The 27,400-nt window shown below is 42.0% G+C and overlaps 1 protein-coding gene across 10 annotated transcripts in view; it reads right to left on the reverse strand.

The window, feature by feature from the left end:
* NPHP1 (nephrocystin 1) overlaps positions 1-27,400 on the reverse strand; it is a 63,972-nt gene that overhangs the window by 5,302 nt on the left and 31,270 nt on the right. For 9 of the 10 annotated variants that reach the window (XM_067007218.1, XM_067007221.1, XM_067007220.1 and 6 more), the window contains 7 exons: positions 19,311-19,385; positions 16,887-16,997; positions 15,508-15,590; positions 13,558-13,634; positions 12,279-12,378; positions 3,633-3,745; positions 1,530-1,603 (listed from right to left, as the gene is read on the reverse strand). In XM_067007218.1, coding sequence (XP_066863319.1) covers positions 1,530-1,603; positions 3,633-3,745; positions 12,279-12,378; positions 13,558-13,634; positions 15,508-15,590; positions 16,887-16,997; positions 19,311-19,385 — 633 coding nt within the window. Of the gene's footprint in view, positions 1-1,529; positions 1,604-3,632; positions 3,746-12,278; positions 12,379-13,557; positions 13,635-15,279; positions 15,356-15,507; positions 15,591-16,886; positions 16,998-19,310; positions 19,386-27,400 lie in introns of those variants that run through there. The other variant, XR_010835371.1, reaches the window with a different exon arrangement.

Raw genomic sequence — 27,400 nt, forward strand, 5'->3', positions numbered from 1 at the left:
TTAATTTTTATTGTTTTGCGGTATGCGGGCCTCTCACTGTTGTGGCCTCTCCCGTTGCGGAGCACAGGCTCAGGACGCGCAGGCCCAGCGGCCACGGCTCACGGGCCCAGCCGCTCCGCGGCATGTGGGATCCTCCCGGACCAGGGCACGAACCCGCGTCCCCTGCATCGGCAGGCGGACTCTCAACCACTGCGCCACCAGGGAAGCCCTCTTACATCTTTTTGCTAAAACCTCATCATTACTGTTGACACCCCCGCCCCAGCCAAACCAGCACGTGAAATCAAAGTCTAATAAAAACCTCTGTAGATGATGCTTCCGCCGTCCAACTCCACCAGGCCGTATGACCTCCCTCCTTATCAAGAGGACTCACCTCCCAACACAACTCCCCTCCCCCCTGAGCATGCGCTTCTCCACTTCTCTGTGCTGTCCGGGGTTCCTAAAGCAAAACCCTTCATGGATTGCCCACCACCTACCACACCCTTCACCCACAGGATGAGACTGAGATCGACCTTGACCGTCTACAGACGACATCCGAAGACACGCCAGACTGGGTCATCGGCTCTCCTCAAGAACACGCCCTATTCCTTCCTGCCTCAAAATGTTTGCTCGTGTTTGCTGACCCTCCCGCCTGTGATGTCTTCTTCTCCCATCTCAGTATGTCGAAACCCGACTTGGCCCCCAGGCTTTTATCAGGTGCATCTCACTGAGGACCTCTTTAATGAAACAGCCTCCTGATCCTCATATGCTGCTTTCTTTAAATCTGCAAGGAGCTGGATTACACCTCCCCTACGGCACTTATGTTATCTGAGTATTTGCCTCACAGGCCTAATATGTGTTGATTCTAATATTTAAGCTGAACTTTATGAAACTGCCGTTTTTGAAGGCCAATAAATGGCTAAAAATTAGAGATTTCATATGGTTCAACCTAATATCCAGCTGCTTTTTCACACAACAGATAACATACTTCAAATTAAAATAAAAATGATATGCATGCCCTGCTTGTCCCCTGAAAACTCAATTTATCTAACAAACCTAGAGGGGTGGGATAGGGAGGATGGGAGGGAGGGAGACGCAAGAGGGAGGAGATATGGGAACATATGTATATGTATAGCTGATTCACTGTTGTAAAGCAGAAACTAACACACCATTGTAAAGCAATTATACTCCAATAAAGATGCTAAAAAAAATTTATCTAACAAACCATTCTGGATTTTTGCTCTTAGGACACAATCGGTGGCCATCTTAAGTCAAGGAACAAACAATAGGGAGGAGATTGCAATGGGGTATACGGCAGGCACTCCATCTGCTTATTGGGTCAGGGAAGGCAGCCCTGGGGAAGTAACATCCATAGTAAGAAAGGACAGATGAGACCAAGTTAGCTGGACAATAGACAGGGATCGGGAGACATCATCCAAATGGGGAAGAAACAAACCCCACAAAAACCTAGAGCTGGTGTCAGCACTCAGTATGCAGTATGTCGAACCGCTCTTAGAACCCGCCAGGTTTCCATCGTGATGTGTACTACCCACCCTGAGTGCATCCATTATGTCAGGCTGCTCCAAGAGCTTGGGGAAGGTGGCCAGCACTGGATTACTAATTAAATCTGAAATACAGAAGAATAAAAGGGATTTTATATAAACTTCGGCCAATGTATTTTATAGCAACAGACATGAAAACATTCATTCAGATTGAAATGACTGTGCCACGTGATTTGTTGATAACACATTCTACCCACTTTAACCTCTCGGAGGGCTGGAAGCTGCCCCCTCCTCAGCCTCCATCTGCCCCTATATCCACACCCCGGGGAAGTCTGAAATGAGTCTGGTACCAAGTAGATAAAGCTTTTAGGTGGGAGTAAAGTGGCTCTGAACAGAACAAGACCAGAACATTTTGTTCTCCTTTCTGTGTTTTTATTTTCAACCTCTCTTTCCTCCTCATGACTCAAGTGTGGTGTGGTAAGAGAAATCTTCCAATTAGGAGGCACCCACACTCTCAGGAGGCTGAGTGGGAACCAGGAGGCACCAAGGGAAAGGAGGTGGAGGGCGGGCAGCTCCTGCCCAGCCTGGGGCCAACGGATGGTGCTGGATGACATCGGAAGGAATCAGGAGCTGGACCACGTGCCTAAATACCGTGCAGGAGAATACTGATATTTCACAATCGATAATGGCAGGTGGAGGGCCGTGCAAAGAGGCCCACCAGGAAGGACACTTCAGAAACGGCAAGGGCAATGACTTCTATAATCTTGGGTCCTCAGTAGAGAAAAATCCTCTCTCTGGGTCTTACTAAGTTTATTCTGATGCGCAGATTCAAAGGAAGCTAACGATTCTGAGTGGGCTTCTCCCTACCTATAGGAAAACGAATAAGCCTCATCCTCTTTAAGGAGTCAGGTCGTTCGTGAAGTTTTTCTAGAGTCGTTGAAACGAATTCAGAGGCAAGTGATGAGTAAAAGGCTTAAACTGTCCTTCCTTTAGAATTGCAATTATTCCCTGAGAAATGTTGGTGCTTCTCTGACACTAGGGAGTTCCATTTCTATCTACCTATATCCAGGTGATGTGTCCCTGGGAGGGGACTCGCGTCTAACCATGAACTCCACTTGTCCACGAGAGCCGAGCCATCATGGGGCTCTCTCTCCCTCTCCCTCTAGTCCAGCCACACTGGCCTGCCTTCAGTTTCAATCCCTCCAGTGCACTCCCGTTTTCTTGCCTTTGGGTCTTCAGACATGCTGGTCCCTCTATCCAGAAGGATCCGCCCCCACCCATCTCCCCTGTATGTCTAACTCCTCTCTCAGGTCTTATCTTAAATATTCCTTGCCCAGAGAAGCCTTGCCTCATCCTATGAATTAATTCAGGTCCTCCTAGGGTGCGCTCTTGTTGTGTACTTCCCTTCGGAACACTTGCGGTTGAAAAGGATTACTCATGTAATTTTGTGTTTGAAGTCAGTTGCTCCACGAGAGTAGGGATGATGCTGCCTTTCGCATACACCACTGGGTCCTCCTGGCACAATGCCTGGCATATACTAGGCACTCAATAAAGAATATCCAATAAAATTCAGCTTTCTTTGGAGGTAATTCTTACAACATATGCATATCTCTGTGCAAGTTCAATCATGTGTGACAGCTCACTGATTTTTTAAAATTACTTTTTAACATTTTACTTGGAAAATGTTTCAAGCTGACAGAAAAGTTGCAAGAATAAAAACAGAACCCCTGGACACCTCTTACCTGGATTCACCAATTTTATTGATTTTTAAACTTCTTGCATTAAAAACCAGTTATTTTGGGTAATTTTGGTCTCTTTCCAAAAAGATGATATACGTATCAAACACGTAGTTAAAAACATTATTAAAGACATTAAGGGAAAATATGATTATATCTGAAATTTAGGATCTCAAGTCCCCAGAATCTGAATGGTAAAGAGTGTATATTGTAAAGCACGGAACACATACGGAGCTCACACAGGATGCACACTGAGCACAATGCTTTGCATCTGAAGTAAGTGATCGACACTGATGCTATTCTAAATATTTTATTCCAAATGTCACCTTCAGAAGCAGAAGATAAAGGCTGGCAGAGGTTCCATTTACTCAAAGCAAGACGCACTGTTGTACGTAAGGAAACTGCAAAGACTTCTCACCAGCACTGTGCATGCTCATCCTGTCTTTCAGGAGCACGTCTCCAAGAATCTGGCGATAAAATATCAACAGATGAACGGAGCACATACTTCCAATTAATGTTTCCGGCAGTAGACTGTTAAAGAAGGAAAAAAATGTATTCATTGAACAATCCCCTACGATCCAACCTATGGTGTTTTTAAAGTGTATACTTATTACTCGAATGAAGAGTTTCAAGTTTTGCTTCACTATTGCAAAAAATTTTTAATAATTTTGAGGAAAACTTCTACTATAAGTTGACCATGTTAAACTTCAGAAAACTTTTATTTTTACATGTATACTTTCAAGTTGCAACTCTGGGTTACCATTCCTGTGTTCCCATGTTCGCATATACAACCCTGTTAAATGCCGAATAAAAAATAAAAGTCATCGGGCTTCCCTGGTGGCGCAGTGGTTGAGAGTCCGCCTGCCGATGGAGGGGACACGGGTTCGTGCCCCAGTCTGGGAGGATCCCACATGCTGCGGAGCGGCTGGGCCCGTGGGCCATGGCCACTGAGCCTGTGCATCCGGAGCCTGTGCTCCGCAATGGGAGAGGCCACGACAGTGAGAGGCCCGCGTACCACACACACACAAAAATAATAGTAAGATAAAAAATTTTTTTAAAAAGTCATCAATTATGTGTTTTAGAAAGAATGGGACTAGTCAGCTACAAGTTTTAACAAAGCCATGCTACCACCCCACCTGATGTGATGAATGCAGAGGAAACGAGTTCAGACTGTTCCCGGTGCTGGGTGGAACACAGGAGGGTGCAGCAGACCAGACTGAATTCTGACTTTGCTGTGCTACCCCCTAGCTATGTGATTTTGGGTTAATTATTTATTCTCCTGGTGTTTTGGTTTCTTCATTTGTAGAACACAGATAGTCATAGCTGCATCTCCGGTTACTAAAAGGATTAAAATGAGGTAAATGTGGAATGCTTAATGCAGTGCCCGGTACATACTGTAGTAAGGTCTCAAGGACAAGAAAATTTCAATATTGAAGTTACATTGATATCAGTTTAAAATAGACTGTAAGAACTTTAGGATGTTGTATGTAATCCCCATGGTAACCACACACAAAAAAGTATAGAATATACACAAAAGGAAATCAAAATGTATCATTACAAAAAAAATCAATTAAAAACAAAGGAAGGCAGTAAGGGAGGAAAGGAGGGACAAAAAACCCTTAAAACATATAGAAAACAAATAACAAAATGGCAATTAAGTCCTTCCCTATTAGTAATTATTTTAAATGTAAATGGATTAAACTCCCCAACCCAAAGACATAGATCAGCAGAATGGATTAAAAAAAACAGAATCCAACTATATTGTGTCTACAAGAGACCCACTCTAGATCTAAGGACATTCATAGGTTGAAAATGAAAGGGTAGTTAAAGATATTCCATGCAAATAGTAAACAAAAGAGAGCAGGGATAGCTATACTAACATCAGACAAGACAGACCTTAAGCCAAAAAGCTGTTACAATGAAAGATATTATATAATGATTAAAGGGTCAATTCATCAAGAAGATATAACAGTTATAAACATATACAACAAACATCAGAGCTCCTAAATATATGAAGTAAACAGTGACAAAAGTGAAGAGAGAAATAGATCTACAATCATAGTAGGGGACTTCAATACCCCACTTTCAACAAGGGATAGAACAACCAGACAGAAGATCAATAAGGAAAGAGAACTTGAACAACACTGCAGACCCACTGTAACTGACCGACGTATACAGAACATTCTGCCCAATAGCAGAAGATGCATTTTTCTCAAGTGCACATGGGACATTCTTCAGGACATTCTCCTAACATATGTGGTCATACATTAGGCCACAAAACAAGTCTTAACAATTTAAAAGACAAATTATACAAAGTATATTTTCTTTTTTCCAAAGTACATTTTCTGATCACAATGGAATGAAACTAGGAGTCAACAGCAGAAGGAAAACTGGAAAATTCACAAATATGTGGATATCAAACAACATACTTTTAAGCAACCAATGGCTCAAAGAAGAAATCACACAGGAAATCAGAAAATATCTTGAGACAAATAAAATGAAAAGACAACACACCAAAACTTATGGGCTGCAGCAAGAGCAGTGTTAAGAGGGCAAATTTATAGCTATAAATACTTACATTAAAAAAGAAGAAAGGGCTTCCCTGGTGGTGCAGTGGTTGAGAATCTGCCTGCTAATGCAGGGGACATAGGTCTGAGTCCTGGTCTGGGAGGATCCCACATGCTGCGGAGCAACTAGGCCCATGAGCCACAACTACTGAGCCTGCACGTCTGGAGCCTGTGCTCCGCAACAAGAGAGGCCACGATAGTGAGAGGCCCACGTACCGCGATGAAGAGTGGCCCCCACTTGCCACAACTAGAGAAAGCCCTCGCACAGAAACGAAGACCCACCCAACACAGCAAAAATAAATAAAAAATTCCTACCCCCAACATCTTCTTAAAAAAAAAAAGAAAGATTTCCAATCACCAACCTAACTTTACACCTTAAGGAACTTGAAAAGAAAAAGAAATGAAACCCGAAGGTAGCAGAAGAAAGGAAATATGAACAAAATAGAGAATAGAAAACAACAGAGAAAATCAATGAAAGCAGAGCTGGTTCTTTGAAAAGACAAATAAAATTGACAAACCTTTAGCTAGATTGACTAAGAAAAAAAGAGAGAAGACTCAAGTAACTAAAATCAGAAATGAAAGGACACATTATTACTGATTTTACAAAAATTACAAAGGATTATAAAAAAGTACTATGAATAATTGTATGCCAACAAATTAGATAACCTAGATAAAACAGACATACTCCTAGAAATACACAACCTACCGAGACTAAATAATAAATACAAAATCTGAACAGACTTATAACTAGAAAGGAGATTGAATAGTAATCAAAAACATGGCAACAAAGAAAACCCCAGGACCAGATGGCTTCACTGGTGAATTCTACCAAACATTTAAAGAAGAATTAAAACCAATCCCTCTTAAACTCTTCTGAAAACCTGAAATGAAAGGAGCACTTCCAAACTCATTCTGTGAAGCCAGCATTATCCTGATACCAAAGCCAGACAAAGACTCAACAAAAAAACTACTGACCAATATCCCTGATGAATACTGATGCAAAAAATCCTCAACAAAATAATAGCAAACATAATTCAACAGCACATTAAGTTCTATACACTATGACCAAGTAGGATTTATTCCTAGAAGGTGAGGATGGTTCAAAATAAGAAAATCAATTGATGTAATACACCAGATTAACAGAATCAAGGGAAAAAAAACACGTGATTTTCTTAGCTGATGCTGAAAGCATTTGACAAAATGCAACATATTTTCATAATAAAAACACCCAACAAACTAGGAGTAGAAGGAAACTATCTCAACATAATAATGGCCATATGTGAAAATCCCATAGTTAACCTCATACTCAGTGGAGAAGACTGGAGGCTTTCCCTCCAAGGTCAAGATCAAGATCAAGATCAAGACAAGGATGCTCGTTTTCACCACTTTTATTCAACATTATTACTGGAAGCCCTAGCCAGAGCAGTCAGGCAAGAAAAATGAATAAAAAGCATCTAAGTTAGAAAAAAGAGAAGTAAAATTATCTCTGTTCACACACAACATGATTTCATATGTAGAAGACCCTAAATATTACACACACAAACACACACACACAAAACTGTTAGAACTCATAAACAAATGGAGCAAAGTTGCAGGATATAAAATCAACATACACAAATCAGTCATGTTTCTATATACTAACAATGAACAATTTGAAAAGGAAATTAAAACTTTAATTTCATTTAATAGCATATCTAATAGCATTGAAAGAAAGAAAATACTTGGGAATAAAAAAATAGAAATAAAATTTCAAAATTGTGATTTCAAAATATGATCTGGAAATACAACAAGTGAGTGCTTTAAAACCCGACACCTGGTACAGACTAAATACTTACTGGGAATATTGAGCCCAGAGTCAACCTTAGCAGATACTCACGAAAATGTCTTGAATCATTCTAAACACACATTTTCTGTGTTATTTTTAGAAATACATGAACTCTGTCACTAAGCATGAAGAATGACCGTATAGGAAATCTCGGAAACCTTGCAAACAATGTCCTCTATCAAGAGGAAGATGTCTTTGGGCTAAGGGAAACCACCTAAAGTTGAAAGAGACTTTAACTTCAGAAAATAATCCTTCATTCTAACTTCTAGGATGAGAATTTTAGAAGGGAAAATTAATCACAGAGGTAACATCCAGGCTTCCAGCCTGCTGAAAGAGAACAGAATGAATGTGACCCCGGGGACGGTGCAGGAGTAATGAATGGGTCCCTATGACTGGTGTCACGGAATTTAGATATGTATCCTTGACCACTCCCTAAGCCTTGCATTTCTAGAAATGTCCCAAAACACAAGATAGATTCTCTTACCACACTTACATTCATATAGAGCATTTCATACACAGAGCCAGAAGTCATCTTTTTCCAACCCTGCTAAAATTCTGACCTTGTGTATACCTGACCTAGATTTCAGGTTGGCTGCAGAGGAACGTTTAAGCTGCCTTGATGCCACCACATGCCTTCTCAGTGTTCATGCTGTGATTCCCAAAGGGCTGTTCTGCACCCCGCCCTCTGGTCTATGGCTCATGTGGGCAGTGTTTCAGCAGCATGCCCAAACTCATGTCTCATGCTGAAAAACAGACATTAATTTTACGAGGGGAAGGGGTGGACCCTTCCTTCCATTCTCTCCTCCCCTTCTCTCCCAGACCGGCCTGCTCTGCCTGGCAGGCATTGCGGCCAGCCTGCAGTAGAGGCCTTCAGCGCCCACGGCACAGGCACTCCTTTCCTTCTGGCCCCTCCCCATAACATGAAGCAACACTGCTGGCTCTTTATCAGAGCTTCCTTTAGGGAAATCCTTTGGTTTTCCCAAATCCAAGGTGACCAGGAAGCTCTGAGCTGAAGAAGTAAAGATATACTTCTTTCTGACCTCACAGAGAGACCAACAGAAGGGCAATAAACGTGATACTGGGCCCCCAGCAAGCAACACTATTGCTTCATTTATTTTGAGCAATAATACAATGGAAGTAAAAGAGAAATAAAGATGGCATACATCAAAAAGGCAAAGGAAAATACACAAATTTGTAGCAAATGTATATACAGGCATGTAGCCTGCTGCCACAGACCAGTATTTCTCGGTATTCAGAACCCGTGCTCTGGGAGTCTGGGTCTAAATTCAGCGCTTTCCCTCATCAGAGGCTTCAAAGCATGCATTTGGCCAAGTCACGCCAAGTTACACCCCATCAAAAAACAGCTCCAGAATCAGAAAGGCAAGTCTTGGTGAAACGGGAGGATCGATTTGCTTGACCCTCTTCTCTCTCAGCTGAGGGTCAACATGATCAGAGCTGTCTCCAGAAAAGGAGACCCAGGGACAGGATTCTGGTGCTTTCTTTGGTCAAGGAGACGAGTCCACGTTGATTCATCGGATTTTCACAGGGCTCCTGACAGCCAAACGAGACACACACGGAAGACCGCTCGCTGGTGAGGGGGCAGGATGAAGCCAACCAGCAAGGATACTGGGGAAACTGGGCACTAATGCAGATTGTAACTGGGCTTCCCACCCTTGGCGCTGCCCGCATTTTTGCAGGTCCCTTGGCATAACAAAAAGAGCCCCTGTCCTTTCTCCTTCAAGCAGAGAAATCTGGCTAAACAAAGAGGAAGGTTTTTTTTGTTTGTTTGTCTTGTTTTTTCTTTTGCGGCACGTAGCATCCTAGTTCCCCAACCAGGGATCGAACTCGTGCCCCCTGCAGTTGAAGCGTGGAGTCCTAACCACTGGACCGCCAGGGAAATCCCCAAAGATGAAGTTCTTAAGCAAGGGAGAGTGGGGACAGAGGTGGGATGGGTTTTTGGAGGAGAGGAGGAGGAGGGCTGTTGGTAGCATCATCTGCCTTCCTTCCCCACTCACTGCAGGTGGCAGGTCAGGGGGAGGAGACTGAGAAGGGTCAGCCCCGCCTCAGGCTCCACCTCCAGGGTGCACAGGCCTGATCCCAGCCTCTCATCCTGGACCCACAGCACAGCCCTCGCACCCCAGCCCGTGGCCCGGCAGTAGGGCCCAAGGGCTCTGGCTTCACCATGCCCACGGCCTGCCTCTGGGGGAGCCTGCCTGAGGCCGGCGGGCCCCGCGGCCCACGCTTGACACCGCCAGGAGAGCGGAGAGCATCTGTGAATCAGGCGAAGTGGAGCAGCAATTTTAAGACGGTGCTCAGGTCTCTCTCGGGGCTCTGGGAGGAGACAGGAGCGCACACCAAGACGAGGTGGGGGAGGCCAGGGCCCGCAGAAGGCGGAGCACAGCTCCCGACCGCCTGTACACCAGCAGGAAGAGCTCTGCTGGAAAATTATTTCACAAACAGTTTTCGGGTGCCTACTGTACGCTGTAACCAACAGGGGCTCAGTTCCTGAGGTCAGGGGATGAGGACCTGGGACCCTGCTTTGAGAACCCAGCACACAGAAGAACGTTCACTGCTCTGGGAGAAGGGGCCCGCCCATCTGCCCGCCGCACACCCAAGTCAGATTTGATGTCTAGATTGTAAAGCGTATCTGCGAGCTGATATGTGGGGCCAAAGGAACACTGTTAAGAGCTGTACTTGACAGACACGCTTGGGAGTGCTTCGGACTCTCGAAAGCTTATCAACAAGAGGGGTATAGCGGGAGGCTGAAGAAGTAGCAAGAATGAGGCCAAACAGGATTCTAGCTTTTCTTCTACAAAGACCGCTACTGTGCTTCTTTTATTAATCCTGAAAAATAGAAACTGTCCAAGGAAAGATTGGCCCCAAAAAAGGGAATTTATAGGCTCTATGAACAACCAGGGAAAAAAAAAAAAAAAAAGCCAAGAGAATGCATACTACCCATGAACACATAATTAATGGTTATTGAAAGATTTAACTGTTAACACTATAATTACAATACACATTTCAGTACTAGAGATAAGAACAAGGGATATTTAAACTGGGAGCCTGATCTAGAATGAGAAAAGCAACCATTCACAGAGGTGGGCCAAGGTTCCCTGCTTCCTTCCTGATAATCCGCGAGCGGAGAGCAGGTCGCTGTGAGACCAGCCAACCGCGTCGGTCTCTGTTCCCGAGCCGCGCTCTTTCCTCAGCCCCTCCTGTCCACTGTGTACTCCCCACAGCTCCACGTCATCAAATGGCACCTCTTCCAAACCTTCCACGCTTATTTTGAATCCCCCTGATCTTACCAGCTACATAGCACAACCTCGTTTGAACAAATCTGGTGACACTGCCAGCCACCTGTCGTTACATTTACATTTATCTAGACACATGATAATAATGTAATAGTAATAGTAATAGCTATAGCTGTTGATAATATAGCTATTACTATATAATAGTAATAATTATAGCTGGTGTTTATTGTGTGTTACTGTGTGCCATGTACTAGCTAAGTGTTTCATATATTTTCTTTTCCTTAAACCTCTTTAGAGCTTGATGGGGCTAATATTATGTCCGTTTTAAAGACGTAGACCTTGAGACCCTGAGAAAGATGGTAAATGACTTGTCCAAGAGGTTACTGAGGTAGAAATGGATCGACCTGGGATTCTACCAGTGCAAAATCTCCCTGAAGAAAATGCAAATTAAAAAGCACCAACAGCTACCACTAATCATTTATTAAAATGGGCAAGGACTTCCCTGGTGGCACAGTGGTTAAGAATCTGCCTGCCAACATAGGGGACACAGGTTGGATCCCTGGTCCGGGAAGATCCCACTTCACTTTCATTCCCACTACGCTAAATGAAAGAAGCCAGACTCAAAAGGCTATGTATCGTGTGAGTCCATTTGTAGGACCTTCTGGAAAAGGCAAAACTGTTGGGAAAAGAAAACAGAGGAGCAGTAGCCTGAGGCCAGAGCTGGAGAGCTGAGTACAAAGGGGCATCGTTCACTGCTTATAGTGATGGAAGTATTCTCTGTCTTGACTGTGTGGTAGTTATAGGACTTTATATACTTGTCAAAACGCAAAGAACTTAAACTAAAGAGGGCAAACTTTACTGCGTGTAAATTATACCTCAACAAACTTGACATTAAAAAAAGTTCCCCAGGGGCTTCCCTGGTGGCGCAGTGGTTGAGAGTCCGCCTGCCGATGCAGGGGACGCGGGTTCGTGCCCCGGTCCGGGAAGATCCCACGTGCCGCGGAGCGGCTGGGCCCGTGAGCCGTGGCCGCTGGGCCTGCGCGTCCGGAGCCTGTGCTCCGCAACGGGAGAGGCCATAACAGTGAGAGGCCCGCGTACCGCAAAAAACAAACAAACAAACAAAAAGTTACCCAAAGTTCCCTAAGGGTAGGACTGTGGATGATAAGTCCCGTTGACTCAAAAGTTTCTATACTATTTCTGACCGCATCTATCCTTTGTGCTAACTGGTAAACAGAAGAATAAGCTAATCTGAAATGTATTGTTATTCCATTTCCCTGCTGATCCTTGGCAGAAGAATTAGTGAGGAAAAAAAAAAAAAACTAACACAAGGTGACCAAGCATGTGGAGAAGCCAGAAGCAGAGATGGTCCACAAACGCTGAATGGGCCCGAGTTCACCGGACAGGTAGCAGCAGGTACCGACCTTAGCATGCTCCTTGATCTTCTGTTCAAAGATCTCAGCTTTACGAGAAGCTGAGGCTGCCTTCTCGCTGTCATCATCTGATGGAAAACGCTACCATGTGCTTTAAAAAAATAAAAAACACATCTCAAAACTTTCAGTGCTTAGGCAGTGAATATAATAAAATAGAGTATTTTATACAATTTTTTTATATATAAAAATAAGACAAAGTTTTTTTCAGCACCAGTGGGGCTGAATTACATGAGAGGCAGGAGTCGCCCACACGCCCTAAATGAACTGATGAAGTACGATGTGCCCGAAGGACCTTCAGAATGTACCCAACCAGCCCACCCCTGGAGCTGCCACTACATCAGATACCGTGACAGCATCACTGCTGCCAGATGACAAAGAAAAAGGGAGTTTTAAAAGCATGTCTAGGGGCTTCCCTGGTGGCGCGGTGGTTGAGAGTCCGCCTGCCGATGCAGGGGACGCGGGTTCGCGCCCCGGTCCGGGAGGATCCCACGTGCCGCGGAGCTGCTGGGCCCGTGAGCCATGGCCGCTGAGCCTGCGTGTCCGGAGCCTGCGCTCCGCAACGGGAGAGGCCGCAACAGTGAGAGGCCCGCATACCACACACACACACACACACACCAAAAAAAAAAAAAAAAAAAAAAGCATGTCTGACTCCAAGTAGAACCAGCTGCCTCCCGGATCCCAGCTCCTTCCTGTTCCAAGAAGGTGGGACTGACATTGCCGGGGCGGCAGCAGTGCTGTGTGTCCTAAATCACGAAACAAGGAGGGGGATGTCTGAGGAGCAAGAGGGGAGTTTCAAGCCCATCAGGTTCTGAGCTCCAAGAGGCAAGGGCCATATCTGCCTTACTCTCCATTTTCCCTTTATCTAGCACAGTGCCTGGTCAAGGAACACATTAAACGATGCTCAGTATTTCTGGAGGGCAACCTGGTATGTATACCACAATTTCAAATGTCTACACCCTTTGACCTAGCACTAGGCAATCACTGAATTGGCCTATTCTATGAATTCTGTAGCCCAGTGTTCAATGAAGAGGAACCAATACAGGGTCCTCATGCATCCTAATTTCCTATGTTAGAGTCTCAAATATGCTACCAAGAAAATAAGCACTTAGATAAAAATGATTAAGATTTTAACATCAAACGACATGTTTTTAAAAATGTGAATTCACGTGAAAAGTGTTACGCTTATTATACTACAGGTATCTTCTCCGATGCATCTTCTGCTTGTTTAATCTTTAAGGAAAGGAAAGAAAGCAACACAGAAGAGCGGTACCTCTTCTGGATACTGAAGGGTCCACTTCAACACCTTTTTCATAAGGGGTGCCTCCATTCAAGAAGAGTTCGTAAGTTCTACAAAAGAAAAATATACCATGATGGATACATGTTATGGACATTGTGAAACAGTAGAGGAACATTTTTTAGCACAGACGCATTCACAGACATTTTATTTATGCCTCATTGGTAAATGAGAATGAAAGTTGTTGATACCTCCATGGGGTTATCCTCTCAGTAAATAAAGTCTCTTTCTTAACTATGAACCATAGAAAATACATTTTTCTACATAAAAATGAGAAAGATTAATTGATGTCATTAAGGTCTTTTGACTTTAATGACTCGTGTAATTTAAATGCATTTTTCAAATGTTTCAAATCATCATTGGAAATAAAGCTATTATGAATTCATACTATTTTTAAAATATAAAAGTAACAAGTAGCTTGTTGTAAAAAGTTCAAATGGCATAGAAATGATAAACAAAAAATGAAAAATCCCTCCCCCCTTCTTTCCCCCCTAGTTTGGTAGCCCCTTGTCCTATCTGTTTCAATACAAATGGAAACAAACACATACATTTAAACAGTAAATCTTAAACTGACACACGTGTAAAGTTGCGTGCTCCGGAAGTGTGGAAGCAGAAGGTAAGAGGCCTCCTTAATCCTGTGGCACCCCCTCCCCAGTTCTGTTCCCCAGAGACAACCTCTGGGAACGGTTTACACACACGCACACGAACACAGATCTTTGTGAACAGAAGTGGAGTCAGCACACACACGATTCTGCAACTTGCTGTTTTCATATAATAATATACATTGGAGATGTTTCTGTATCAATACATAGGCCTCCACCTCATCAAAAAAAAATAGCTATGACTTCACTTTAAGAAGGATTGGATAAACACACTTCTCCCCCCCTCCCCCCCCACTAAGCACAGCGAAAAACCCTGAACAGTATTAAAGACAAAAAACAAAAGCAGAAAAACAGAAAAACCCCACAAGAAGCCTGGGCCTCTACATCTACAGGCAGTGGCTGGGGAGGCTGGGTGTGATAGAGTGCCCCTCCCCCCGCCCCCCACTGGGGTAACATCAGAGGAGGGCTTTTACCTCTTTCCAGTGCTAAGGAGGTCATGCCCAGCCCTGCGGTATCAGTAAAGATGGAAGAGGGGAGCATTATCTGAATTAAACCTTTGGGCTTGGGCACTATTATGATCCCATTTTAAAGATGGGGCAGCTTGAGGCTTGCAGACAACCTGCTTACAGTTACACGGACAGAGGCCAGGCTACAGCCCTGAATTTTACCATTCCAAATCTGGGATCTCAATCATCATCCTAGTGACTGCCCATCTGTATCTCTTCTGTGGGTTTCTTATCTTCCAGACTTAGATTTGTGTGTGTGTGCCCATTTTCAAATTTGGATTGTCCTCTTAATTTTTGAAAGCTCTTTTTGTATTAGGGATAATAATCTTGTGACTGTTATGTATATATTGCAGATGCATTACAAATATTTGTTTTTGGTCTTAAATTTTAAATTTGTTTACAGTGGCTGCTGCTACAATTTCCATGTACCACCTATGGAAGAAAGGCAGAGTCACAGAGGACCTGGGGACCCCAGACTCAGCTTTCTCACTCTTTGGCAAGAATGAGGCTCTATTTCAGCACTGTGAAATGTACCAATACCACAGGAAATCACTGAAAGAATATTCTCAGCAGACAACCCGTGCAAATACCTTTTAAAATATCTTGCTACATGTGTCATTTCTTCCCCGCTAGGATGAGATCATGTGTGCTGTTTTCATATACTATCTAAAAGAACATTAAAATCAACATTAAAAGCCCTCTCCACACAAGTTACTGAAATGTAAATAATACACTCTGGAAACCTGAGGTATCTAGGTTCTAAAAAAATGAATTTCCACAAAGTTACCCGTTTGGAAGAAATATATAAGCCAACTTACTTTGCTGGAATAGGAATTCCACTGGCATCAAAAAGTTTAAGAAACACCCAGCCACAACTTAATTCTCCTCTCTCACCAGTTGACTAGAAAATAAAAAAGTGTATGAAACTTAATGTCTGAATCAGTCAAATCTATAAGCACGTACCAAGTTCTTCTAAAAGGAATAAAACTAGTATTTGCCTTTAGAACTAAAAAATTCTTCACAAGAAAACAAAGTGAAACCCAGTGGAGTCCCATCTGACTTGCAGGCCAGATGGTAAAGGCAGGATGTAAAGTGAAAATCTTCTCTCATTAAATTGCTCCTGAAAAACCCCTAAATCTGATGATATGACAACTGTTACTATTGCTTCTTGAGTGACCTTAATATGCTGTGGGGTGACTGCAGATCACCTCAATATACATGAGAGTAGGAGGCTCTGTCTCAGTAAGAAATGAACGAGCCACTTAAAGCATTCAAGGGTCCTTCTGCTTAGAACTTAACCCCACTGCCAATTGTCAGAGGCGTCTGGGGTTCACCTGGGGGACCTGCTCCTGTCCTACCACCCACAGCAGACGGATGAATTTGCCTTAAGGAAATGAAAGGACGGTATTACACCATTAACGTAATAAAAAATGGCTCTCTGGGTTATCACAAGGCCAAGCACACATACTACACCTATCAAGCTATTACTGGAATATGGAAATATGTAATTGTTACCACAGACCCGCACCCACTGATTCAATCGTCTATATGATGTAAATTAATCCAAGTTTCTGGTGTTCCCTTTATAAAAATTACCCCTCTGCCAGGTCCCTTCATTAGAACCCTCATTCACAAGGTTAGGGGCACGCCGACCCTCCAGGACGGAGCTAAAGCACTGTGCTGCAAAGCCACTCAGCATCTTTTATCACTTTCTGCAAGGTCTCATGTTTTTTCCAATCTTCATTCTTTTTTTTTTTTGTGGTACGCGGGCCTCTCACTATTGTGGCCTCTCCCACTGCGGAGCACAGGCTCCGGACGCGCAGGCTCAGCGGCCATGGCTCACGGGCCCAGCCGCTCTGCGGCACGTGGGATCTTCCCGGACCGGGGCACGAACCCGCGTCCCCTGCATCGGCAGGCGGATCCTCAACCACTGCGCCACCAGGGAAGCCCCCAGTCTTCATTCTCTAAAAGCACGGGAGTTCGCTCAAGCTATAAATGTAAACGAGTCCACTTATTTTAAACACTACTGGAAAAGCAGCATCCTAAAAAAAATAGAATCACTGTCACTCTCATTCCTCAAGAGATTAAAATTCTATTACACATAAAAACCTCGATTATTTTACTAAAGACAGACAAAAGGGAAAACTTCCCCTTTAACTGACACATTAGAAAAAGCTTTATCTTTCAACGGACATACATTGCGAATATAAGAAATTCCAAGTTCAAATAATATTCCAAGATCTGGAGAAGAAGAATTGGACCTGATGAAACAGTCACCATCAAGCAAGCAGGGCAAGATGCCAGTAACCTGAAATGATACCAAAACCAAAGATGACTAATAAACATGAAAGATGGTTGGAGGATAAACAATGAGGTCCTACTGTATAGCACAGGGAACTATATTCAATATCCTGTCATAAACCATAATGGAAAAGAATATGCAAAAGGATGTATATATATGTGTAACTGAATCACTTTGCTGTACAGCAGACATTAACACAACACTGTAAATCAACTACACTTCAATAAAATAAATTTTTTAAAAATGGAGGGAAGGTTCAGCTCTATTCATCTATAAGTAGTTTATGCCGCTGCATCTGCATCATAATAAAGGTCTTTTAAAGGAAACAAAAAGCAGACGAATTGGACTCATCTATACCAATGATTTGAAATTTTAAAATGTAATTATTGTGTCGAAGAAAACTACCTTTACGTTCACTTACTCTATGCTTAGAGCAGAAGCTACTGTGAAACAAGCACTGTGCCAAGGTCTTCAGAGGTATCACAAAAATAGTTTGATATATGATAAGATTTTTTTGGCGGGGGGCTGTGCCACGCGGCACACGGGATCCTAGTTCCCCGACCAGGGATCGAACCCGTGCCCCTTGCAGTGGAGGTGCGGAGTCCTAACCACTGGACCACCAGGAAATTCCCTGATATTTATATTTATTTTAACCGCTGTCCTTTGGAAACAGAACTAAAATTGTAGACTGCACACACACTTGCTCAACTTTCCTCAGGCATGCCTTGGAAATTTTCCTTTTCTTCCCTTCTGCCCTTTCCATCCCCCCTCCCCGGACAACTACATCCCTCTTCCTTGCCTATAAAATCCTACCCATCCTTCAAAGTTCAGTTTCTCTTCTATAAAACCTTCCCTGAGCCTAAGGACTAGAATTAATTCCACCCTCCTCTGTGCTTCCACAGCACTTGGATCCCCAAGTGCTGCCCGTGTGACATCACATTCTGCCCACGTGACACGTATCAACAGCACTCACCCCTTAGAGCAACTCTAAGAATTAGATGAGAAAATGCACATAACGGCCTACCCCCGCGCCTGGCACGCGGTCAGAGCTCCATAAATAGAGGATATTGCTGTTATAATATGTGTCTTCTCTACTAACGTGTACGCTCCCACGGTACCTAGGAAGAATGCCTCACACCGAAGGACGCTTAATTTCATTCAACAAAGCAACATACACATATTATTTATCCCTCCAAACAGTTCATCTTTATACCCAGGAAAACCTTGCAAAGTTCTACCCTAACCACTTCACATGCACAGAGACGCACTATTCAGAATTGCGAGTACTGTGTCAAAATGGAAGCAGTAGGGGACTTCCCTGGCGGTCCAGTGGTTAAGACTCCGCCCTTCCACCGCAGGGGGCCCGGGTTCGATCCCTGGTCGGGGAACTAAGATCCCGCACTGCGCGCGGGGCGGCCAAAACATAAAAAAAAATAAAATAAAAGGAAATTAACAAAAAAAGGAGTAGAACGATTATATTGTTATAATTTTAAAAACTGTAAGCAGTAGGATGCTTAGAAGATCCAACTGGACTTATAGGAGCCGTGTGGTAGACAAGTATGGACACACACAGCCCACAGGGGAGGTGGCCGGGCCTCCTGCACGTGCTGTGTCCTCTCCGTGAACCTCTATCTTGCTGTAAGATCTTCTGATGCAATAGGAGAAGGTTAATGAAGGTTTCTCAGGGGCAGTGACATGAGGGAGTTAGTTGTGGGAGGGAAGTAATGAAACTCTGGAGGTAGAAAAAGAGTAAATAGAACTACAGAAAATTAATATTATTAAAAGAACATAAAGATATCTTCATCTCCACTGGCATCTAGTGTCACTGACTCGGTGGTTTCAAGCCACTTAACCTCATTCCAGCCTTTGTTTGTTCCAGTCTTGACAATCCCTGGGTGTAATGGCCAGTTCCCTAGGCGTCACCCTTGATTTTTATCTGAAGAAAGCACAGCTCCCATGAGCACAGCTGGAGATTGCATTTTTGAAAAACACTCCCTAAGTTTTCTCTTTCTGTTTTCATTTTTCATCAGAGGGAATTTTCTAGAATTAAACCTTGTGATCCATTGAATGAGATGATTCATAGGCATTATAACTGTGGTGAGTCAGAAACATGAGTAATCGTTATCAAAGTCCTCAAAGAACATTAAAGATTCAAATTCTGGCCCCATATATTCTGTGTTACATACAAATACATTATTTCAGGAATACACTTTGACAATCTTGCCTTAGAAATTAATCATATAATACTTACCAGGTAAAAGAAGTTCATGTTTCATTCCATTCTGCTTACTCCCATTCACAAGTAAGCAGATTACTTACCTGGGGAGAAAAGGTCCATGTTTTGGGTTTCTTAGGTTGCCATGTGGCCCTGACGGTATGAATGTTGCTCAGAACCTGAAATGAGATTTTCCCATTTGAAATCACATTGTAGAAAGCTCTTTGAAACATTACCACTTCCACGTCCCAAACAGTTAACAGTTGGGCAGAGGAAGAGGGGGATATTTTATTTCTTACTTTGTGTAATTCTGTAATTCTTTTTCTTTTTACATCAGGTATTATACATACATAACATTTAAAATGATTAACAAAAGAACAAGTGTTACAGCACTTATAACACAATGAGAGAACTGACAAATGAGTTCAGACTCAGGTCTTCGCACGAGTGTTAAATTGTATTAAGTGAAATACTTAATATATGAGACAGAGTAACCAGAAAATTCAGAGAAATTTTAGGTATGAACGACCTTTTAAGAAATATGACCCACAAGAGCATTTTATGTGCAATTCATTACCCTGCCATCAAGACAGACACTGCTACCAGCTCAGATACACGGTTACAGTTTTCTTCAAGATCCCTAAGCCCATAAAGTACATTTTTCCTGGAATTTAATCTCTTATAAAATGCTATTGTAAGAAGTTAGTCCTATAATATACACAAATCAATAGAATACAAGAGAAGCAAAAACTATTTTAAAAAAAGTTCAAATTCTATAAAGTTATGGCCGAAACTGACATTTTCCAGAAGAATAGATAATATACAATTTTTATTTTAGATAAAAATATTTTAGTATAGCATTTCTAAAACTAAGCTTTAAAAATAATTAGAAATCATCCTGAACGTGTCCTATGAGGTCAAATTCAATTCACTGCCCTCCGTGTCGCTATCGGTAGGCAACTAGGAGGATCTTATGGGCAGCTAAGCTGTTTTCCACAGAGAAAGTCTCCATTTCCTTCCCCAACTAATATAAATGACTTTATTTAAGCCCTTTCTAAAATGATACATATTCTCAGACTGGGCTCTTGGAGTACAAACTCCTTTTGCTTACTATCTGGTGTCTAATCTAAGACTGCATTTTATTTATTCTAAGGTCCTTCTTGGTTTTTCAAGAAGTGTTCTCCACTTCTAATATCTAAGAAGTCCTTTGCAGTCATTGAAATTGAGATCTCATACTATCTCTGCTTTTATCTTCTCAACTTGGAGAATGCTGATTTTGATTGAGGAATAACCTCTTCTGCTTGATAATTTTACAGCCGTCTCGAGTTACTGACCCTGAGAGCTTAAAAAGGACTTAGTCCAAACATCTCATTATATATTTGAGAAAACTGCCTCGAGAGCGGGTGAATGACTGGCTCAGAGCATAAGGATGAAATAATCAAGGATTCAAAATTTTAGAGGTTTTTCTACTTAGCAAACTGCACCAAGAATGTATATGGGGGACTTCCCAGGTGGTCCAGCAGTTAAGACTCCGTGCTCCCAATGCAGGGAGCCTGGGTTCGGTCCCTTGTCAGGGAACTAGACCCCGCATGCCACAACTAAATATTCCACGTGCCGCAACTAAAAGATCCCGCGTGCCGCAACTAAGACCCAGCACAGCCAAATAAATAAATAAAATAAATATTAAACAAACAAACAAAAGAATGCATAAGGACTTCTGCTCAAGATGAATTTACGCTTCAACACAGCTGCTCTGCTCCAGACATAAAGCAGTGACACTTAAAAAGACAGAGGAGGACTCAAAAGTGAGATGAATATTTCAGTGGCCCGTAAACAGAAGAGACGAACAAAGAATAGGGTGAGACTAAAACTGGGGGTCTCCTGGGCTCTGAGTCTAGAGCGGGATGTGGTGACGAGGAGCAGATTTGTGTGTGACAGAGGCTAATGGTACTCAACACGTGATAGAGGAGCAGAGGCAGCCTTATTGCTCGAAGCCAGTAGGGTGGAAGAAAGATGGTGGCCAACCTTCCTCCTCGTAGGAAGTAAAGAGCCTAAGCAGGAAGGAGGACAAAGATGGAGCCATGACTCCAGGATCAGAACCAAGTAAACAAGTGAACCTTTAAATGAATCGGAGAAGTCCCTGACATCACCTTAGATCAAGAATGATAAACTCCACTGCAAGATCTGGTTCTGGACTGGAGTTTGGAGGTGGGGGGAGTATTGCACCATTAGATTGGTGGGGCTGGTCTGCGGGGGGGAGGGTAAAATATCTTCCGCATAAAATGTGCTTCTAAGGACACATGAAGAAATCAAATACTAACAATACAGGAAACACCCCTGAGCATAGATATTAACAAAATATGCCACTATACGTAATTACATATTTATTGTTTTTTAAAAAACAGATTTATTTGCATTTAAAAAAAAAAAACCAAAAAACTTCTAGGCAACTATGACAAGACGGTGCAATAGGTAGCTAAAGCATGTTAGTATCTTTGGTGTGTTAGGAGAAAGAAAGACAGAGTAATTTTAGATTTATGAGAATAATCTACAGCTAAATAGGGAGGCTAAACATTTACATATTGCAAACTGAGAGGCTTCAATAGAACAAGCGACAAGGCCATGAGTAGCTGTTATGTTTTTTTCTGCATGTTTCTATGTATTTGAAATAGTTACTAATTTAACAAATATTGCTAATCCCTGTAAAAGTCAGATCGTGGTATAAAATACATGTAAAAGGAAAAGGATAAACAAATTGGAAGATTGTAATGTTCTAAGGTAAGAGTCTAAGTGTGAGATTTACACTTGTTCTCTCTGTCTTTTATTATTGGCAAAACGAATACAATTAGTTGATGTATTATTTCTTACTGAGTTCTCAAGGGTTTTCAATCAATTTTTAAGGATGGAACATACAATGGTGGTTAATTATGAAATGTGTCAAATACACCAGACAAGTTAAAAGAAACTTATAGTGAACACCCATAAGCTTATCACCTAGATTCTGCCATCAATATTTTACTATACTTGCGTTATCATATATATATCTTCTGTCCATCCATCAATTCACCTAATTTTTTGATACACTGCAAACTTGCAGACATAAGTAAGCTTTTCTCTAAATACATTAGCATGCATATCATTAGCTAGAGTTCATCATTTGTTCACAGTTCTTTTTTTTGATGGAAAATTTAACACAATGAAATTCAGAAACCTTCCTTATTTTTTATCTTCTTGTAATGTCCAGAATGGAGACAGGAAAGTGGGCTGACTAGGGGTCATAGGTCCTGAGGAATGACACGGTGAGTGCTGTCTCTGGAGGCCTAGAGAGGAGCCTGAACTTCCATTAGGGCCCAAAAGTAAGGAGGCACACGTACCCCCGGGGGTGTGAGCAGAGGCCAAGTGGGGAATCTGGACTTCCATTCTCACCTGGCAGTAATGGTGTCAGAGGCCTGCTAAAATAGAAGTTAAACTTATTAAGATCCAGAGGCTCCCAACACTCAAAATGTCCAGGATACAATAAAAAAAAAAAAAGAAAAAAATCATTCATTATACCAAGTACCAGGAAAATCCCAACTTGAATGAGATTGATATCAAAAGATACCAATATGAGATGACACAGATATTGGAATTATTTGACAAGCATTTTAAAGCAGCCATCTAAAAATGCTTCAATAAACAACTATGGAGATGCTTAAAAGAAATTTAAAACATAGAAAGAAATACAGAGTCTCAAGAAAGGAATAAGGAAATCTCAACAACAAAAAGAAGAAAGATAAAGGAGACCCTAATGGCAATTCTAGAACTGAAAAATATAATTAACCAAGATTAAAAACAGACACGCACACATACCTACACAAGTCGCTGAATAGACTCAATCACAGAATAGAAAAGAGAGAAAAGAATCAGTGAACTTGAAGACAGGAAAACAGAAACTATGCAGTCTGAACAACTGAGATAGAATAGATGGGAAAAAATGATCAGAGCCTCAGGAACCTGTGGGGTTATAACAAAAGATCTAACTAACATTCATGTCATCGGAGTCCCAGAGGAGAGGGGAGTTTGGAGCTGGAAAAGTATTTGAGAAAATAATGGCTGAAAAATCTCCCAATTTGGCAAAAGACATAAACCTACGGTTTAACAAGCTGAGAAAACCCTAAACAGGTTAAACCCAAGAAATCCACGACAAAGCACATAAACTTCTAAAAACTAAACACGGTATCTTGAAAGCAGAGAGAGAGAAACACCACCTAGATTCACCCATAGGGAAAAACCAATTCTCATCAGACAGAGGCCAGAAGGAAATGGAACAATATTTTTTGAGTGCTTCAAGAAAAGAACTGCCAACCTAGAATTGTATAGCTAGTGAAAATATCCTTCAGGAATAAAGGGGAAACAGGCATTCTCAGATAAAGAAAAACTAAGAGAATTTGTAGCCTGCAGACCTACACTAAAAGAATGGTTAAAGGAAGTTCTCTAAATAGAAAAAAACATGATAAAAGAAATCTCTGAATATCAGGAAGGAAGGAAGAACAATGGAAAGAGTAAAAACAAGGGTAAATATGAGAGGTTTCTCTTAAGTTTTCTAAATTATGCTTGATGGTTCAAGGAAAATTATAACACTGTGTGATGTGGTTCTCAATGTATGTAGAGGAGATATTTAAGACGATTAGAAAGCAGGGAGGGTAAAGAGGTTTAAAGGGAGGTAAGGTTTCTACACATCACTTCAACTGGAATGTTGACACTAGCCAACTGTGGGAGGTTATGTAGGTATAAAGTCATACCAAAAGCGATACAAAGAGATCCACTCAACAACACGACAGACAATTCAGAATGGAGTTCTAAAAAATGTTCAGGTAACACATAGGAAGACAGAAAAAAATAAAACAGAGGAATGAAAAAGAGGGAACAAAGAGAAGAAATAAAACAGCAGACTCAAGAGTTAAAGATGCCCCTCCAGGACCTGCCTGCTTTGGCATACTTTTCAGAGCCCTGAGGGAGTTGCTTTTCATATATTACCCAGAATTTACAGTTCTCGTCACTGGGCAAGTTATCTGGAGAGGAGCTTACTCAGTCATTATTGGAAGTAGTGTCTCATTAACTAGTTCTAGTAATAATGCTTTTTATTTGTAACTTGGCTTAGGCTTATTAAAGAAGTACTCTTAAGTAAACAGCATGAGTATGTAACTATTAAATATGTTCTCTAATTCCTCAATTTGGAAAATTTGGCATAAATCTGTTTCATAAACTAACTTCTATTATTCTTATATAAAATAACTTCTACTATTTTGATATATTACTCAAAATAAAATTCTAATCTTTGTTTTATGTTGTCACGTATGAGAATAGCGAGAAGTGCAGCAAAGAATGTGGAACCAGATCTGGGAAAAAGAAGGCAATCATCTCTTCTTGGTCACTGGCGACACCTACTGGCTCGTTTTTGGCAGTGATCTTGCGCGGAGCATGTAGAAGGAAGGAAAGACCCTTCCAGTAACACAAGTTCATTTATTTACCCCCAGTGCAGATGAAAGAAAGGCACTTTCCTCGTGCTGCGAGTTACAAGTACCCTCAGCAGAAGGGAAGATATCTGTGTTCTCTATCTCACTGCACGTCACCACACCATCCACCCAGATGTGGAAGTCAAAGACCTAGTGTCATGCTTGGCGCTCACCTGCCGCATCCAACCCACCACCAACCAAACTGGGCTGGGTTTTGCCTCCTACATATCCCTCCGGGCACAGCTCGCATCTCCACTAACCTAATCTAAGTTACCACCGTCGTCGTCTCTCATCTGGTCAACTTATAGTGTTCCGTGTATTGGTCTAAGTGCTTTACTTACATTAACTCATTTAGTCCTCACGTCGACCCTAAGGGATGCACATGAGACAGAGAGCAAGCTCGAGTCATTTGGTCAGCGTCCCACACCCAGCTGGCGGAGCCAGGGTTAATTCCACGCAAAATGGCTCCAGATTTCGTTTCCGTGAGGCGACACTTGCCGCCCTTTGACCACCACATGTGACATAATAGCCCCCACGTGGTCTACTCAGATGCCTCTGACCCCCGCCCCCTTCAATCCGTCTCCAGAGAGGAGCCAGAAATCATCCCCAAACGTACGTCTAAGTTGTGTCCTACCTCCAATGACTTTCCCCACTTTTAGGGTAAAGACGAAACTCCCTACATCATGACTTACAACATCTTACGCTGTATCTCCTGCTTCCTCCCGTCCTACACTTCCTCTTGCTGCCCCCACGCAGCCCCCTGGCTCCCCTTCCCGAGTCCTTTCCTGCCAAGGTCCTGGCCTGTGCTGCTCCTTCAGCCAGGTACACACTCCCCTTGTCCCCTTTTCTCTCCATCTCCTTACGGCCTGTTCACCCCTCAGATCTCAAGGCAAGCATCACCCCCTCAGGAGGTAGACTATGAAACTGAGAATTCTTTTCCGGTGCTACAAATTTCCCTCTAAGCAATGCTTGTGCTAACATCCCACAAATATTATGTTGCATTTTCATTTTTTTTGCTCAGTTCAAAATATTTCCTAATTTCCCTTGAAATTTTCCTTTAACCCATTGATTCTTGAGAAATCTGTTGTTTAATTTCTAAGTATTTAAGGATTTTCCCAGTTATCTTTCTGCTTCTGATTTCTAATTCAATCACATGTGATCAAATAATGTACATTGTATGATTTCAATTCTTCTAACTCTCCTCAGGACCATCTATTTTGCTGAATGTTCCATACGCACTGAAAAGAACGCATACTTTCCTCTTTGGGGGTGAACTGTTGTACAAATGTTAATTAGGTCCACTTTGTTCATGGTGTTCTTCTGTTCTCTTATATTCTTACTAATTTTCTGTCTACTTGTTCTACAGTACTGTAGAGAGAAGTATTAAAGTCTCCAATTATGACTGTGGCTTTGCCCATTTCTCCTTTCAGTTCTATCCATTTTTACTGCATGTATTTTGAAGCTCTGATGTTAGGTGTATACACATTTAGGATTGTTACATCTTCTTGGTGAATTGTCCATTTTATCATGTAATGTACCACTTTATTCCCGGTAATTTTCCTTCTTCTGAAGTATACTTTGTCTGATATTAATATGTTTTGAATGCTGTATCTTTTCCCATCCTTCTACTTCTAACCTGCCTATATTATTATGTTTAAGGTGGTTTCTTAAGCATAGCCTATGGTTGGCTCTCTCTCATTCTGGTTTTAATTTGCATTTCCTGGATGACTTATTATATGTTGTGTATCTTTTTATAGGCCCATTGGTTTGTCATATTTTCTTTCTCTTTTTTTTAACATTTGTACTATACTTTTTAAAAAAATTAATTAATTAATTTTTGGCTGCACTGGGTCTTTGTTGCTGCACATGGGCTTTCTTTAGTTACGGTGAGCAGGAGCTACTCTTTGTTGCAGTGTGCGGGCTTCTCCTTGCAGTGGCTTCTCTTGTTGCGGAGCACGGGCTCTAGGCACGCGGGCTTCAGTAGTTGTGGCGTGCAGGCTCAGTAGCTGTGGCTCACGGGCTCTAGAACGCAGGCTCAGTAGTTGTGGCGCACGGGCTTAGTTGCTCCGATGCATGTGTGATCTTCCCGGACCAGGGCTTGAACCCATGTCCCCTGCATTGGCAGGTGGATTCTTAACCACTGCGCCACCAGGGGAGTCCCCATATTTTCTTTCTTTAAGCGCCTGTTCAATGAAGTCTTTTTTCAATTAAAAAAACCTGAGTTATCTTTTTATTTCTTGGATATCCTTGAATCGTTCCTGACCACAGAGGAAAAGTATGCAATATTTCACATTAAGTATGATGATGCTAGTAGCTTTGCTTTAGTTTTCTCTTGTTGCCCTTAACCAATGTGAAGTTCCCTTCTGTTCTTAGTTTGGTGAGAACTTTTTTAAAATCATAAATGGGTGTTAAAAGTTGTCAACTGCTTTTTCCGCATCTATTGAGATGATCAGGTGATTTTTCTTCTTTCGTTCTGTTAAAATGGCGAATTACAATAATCTATTTTCAAATGTCAAATATTGGTTACACAGGTGTGTACATCTGAATTCCTGGAATAAACCCCAGTTAGTCACGATATATTGTCCTTTTTTATACATGGCTAGATTCAGTTTGCTAATATTTTGTTTAGGATTTTAGTTTATATATTCATGAGGAACACTGGTCTTATAATTTTTCCTTTTTGTAATGTCTCATCATAT

This window comes from Kogia breviceps, chromosome 11 (assembly GCF_026419965.1).
Source record: "Kogia breviceps isolate mKogBre1 chromosome 11, mKogBre1 haplotype 1, whole genome shotgun sequence".
NCBI lineage: Eukaryota > Metazoa > Chordata > Mammalia > Artiodactyla > Physeteridae > Kogia > Kogia breviceps.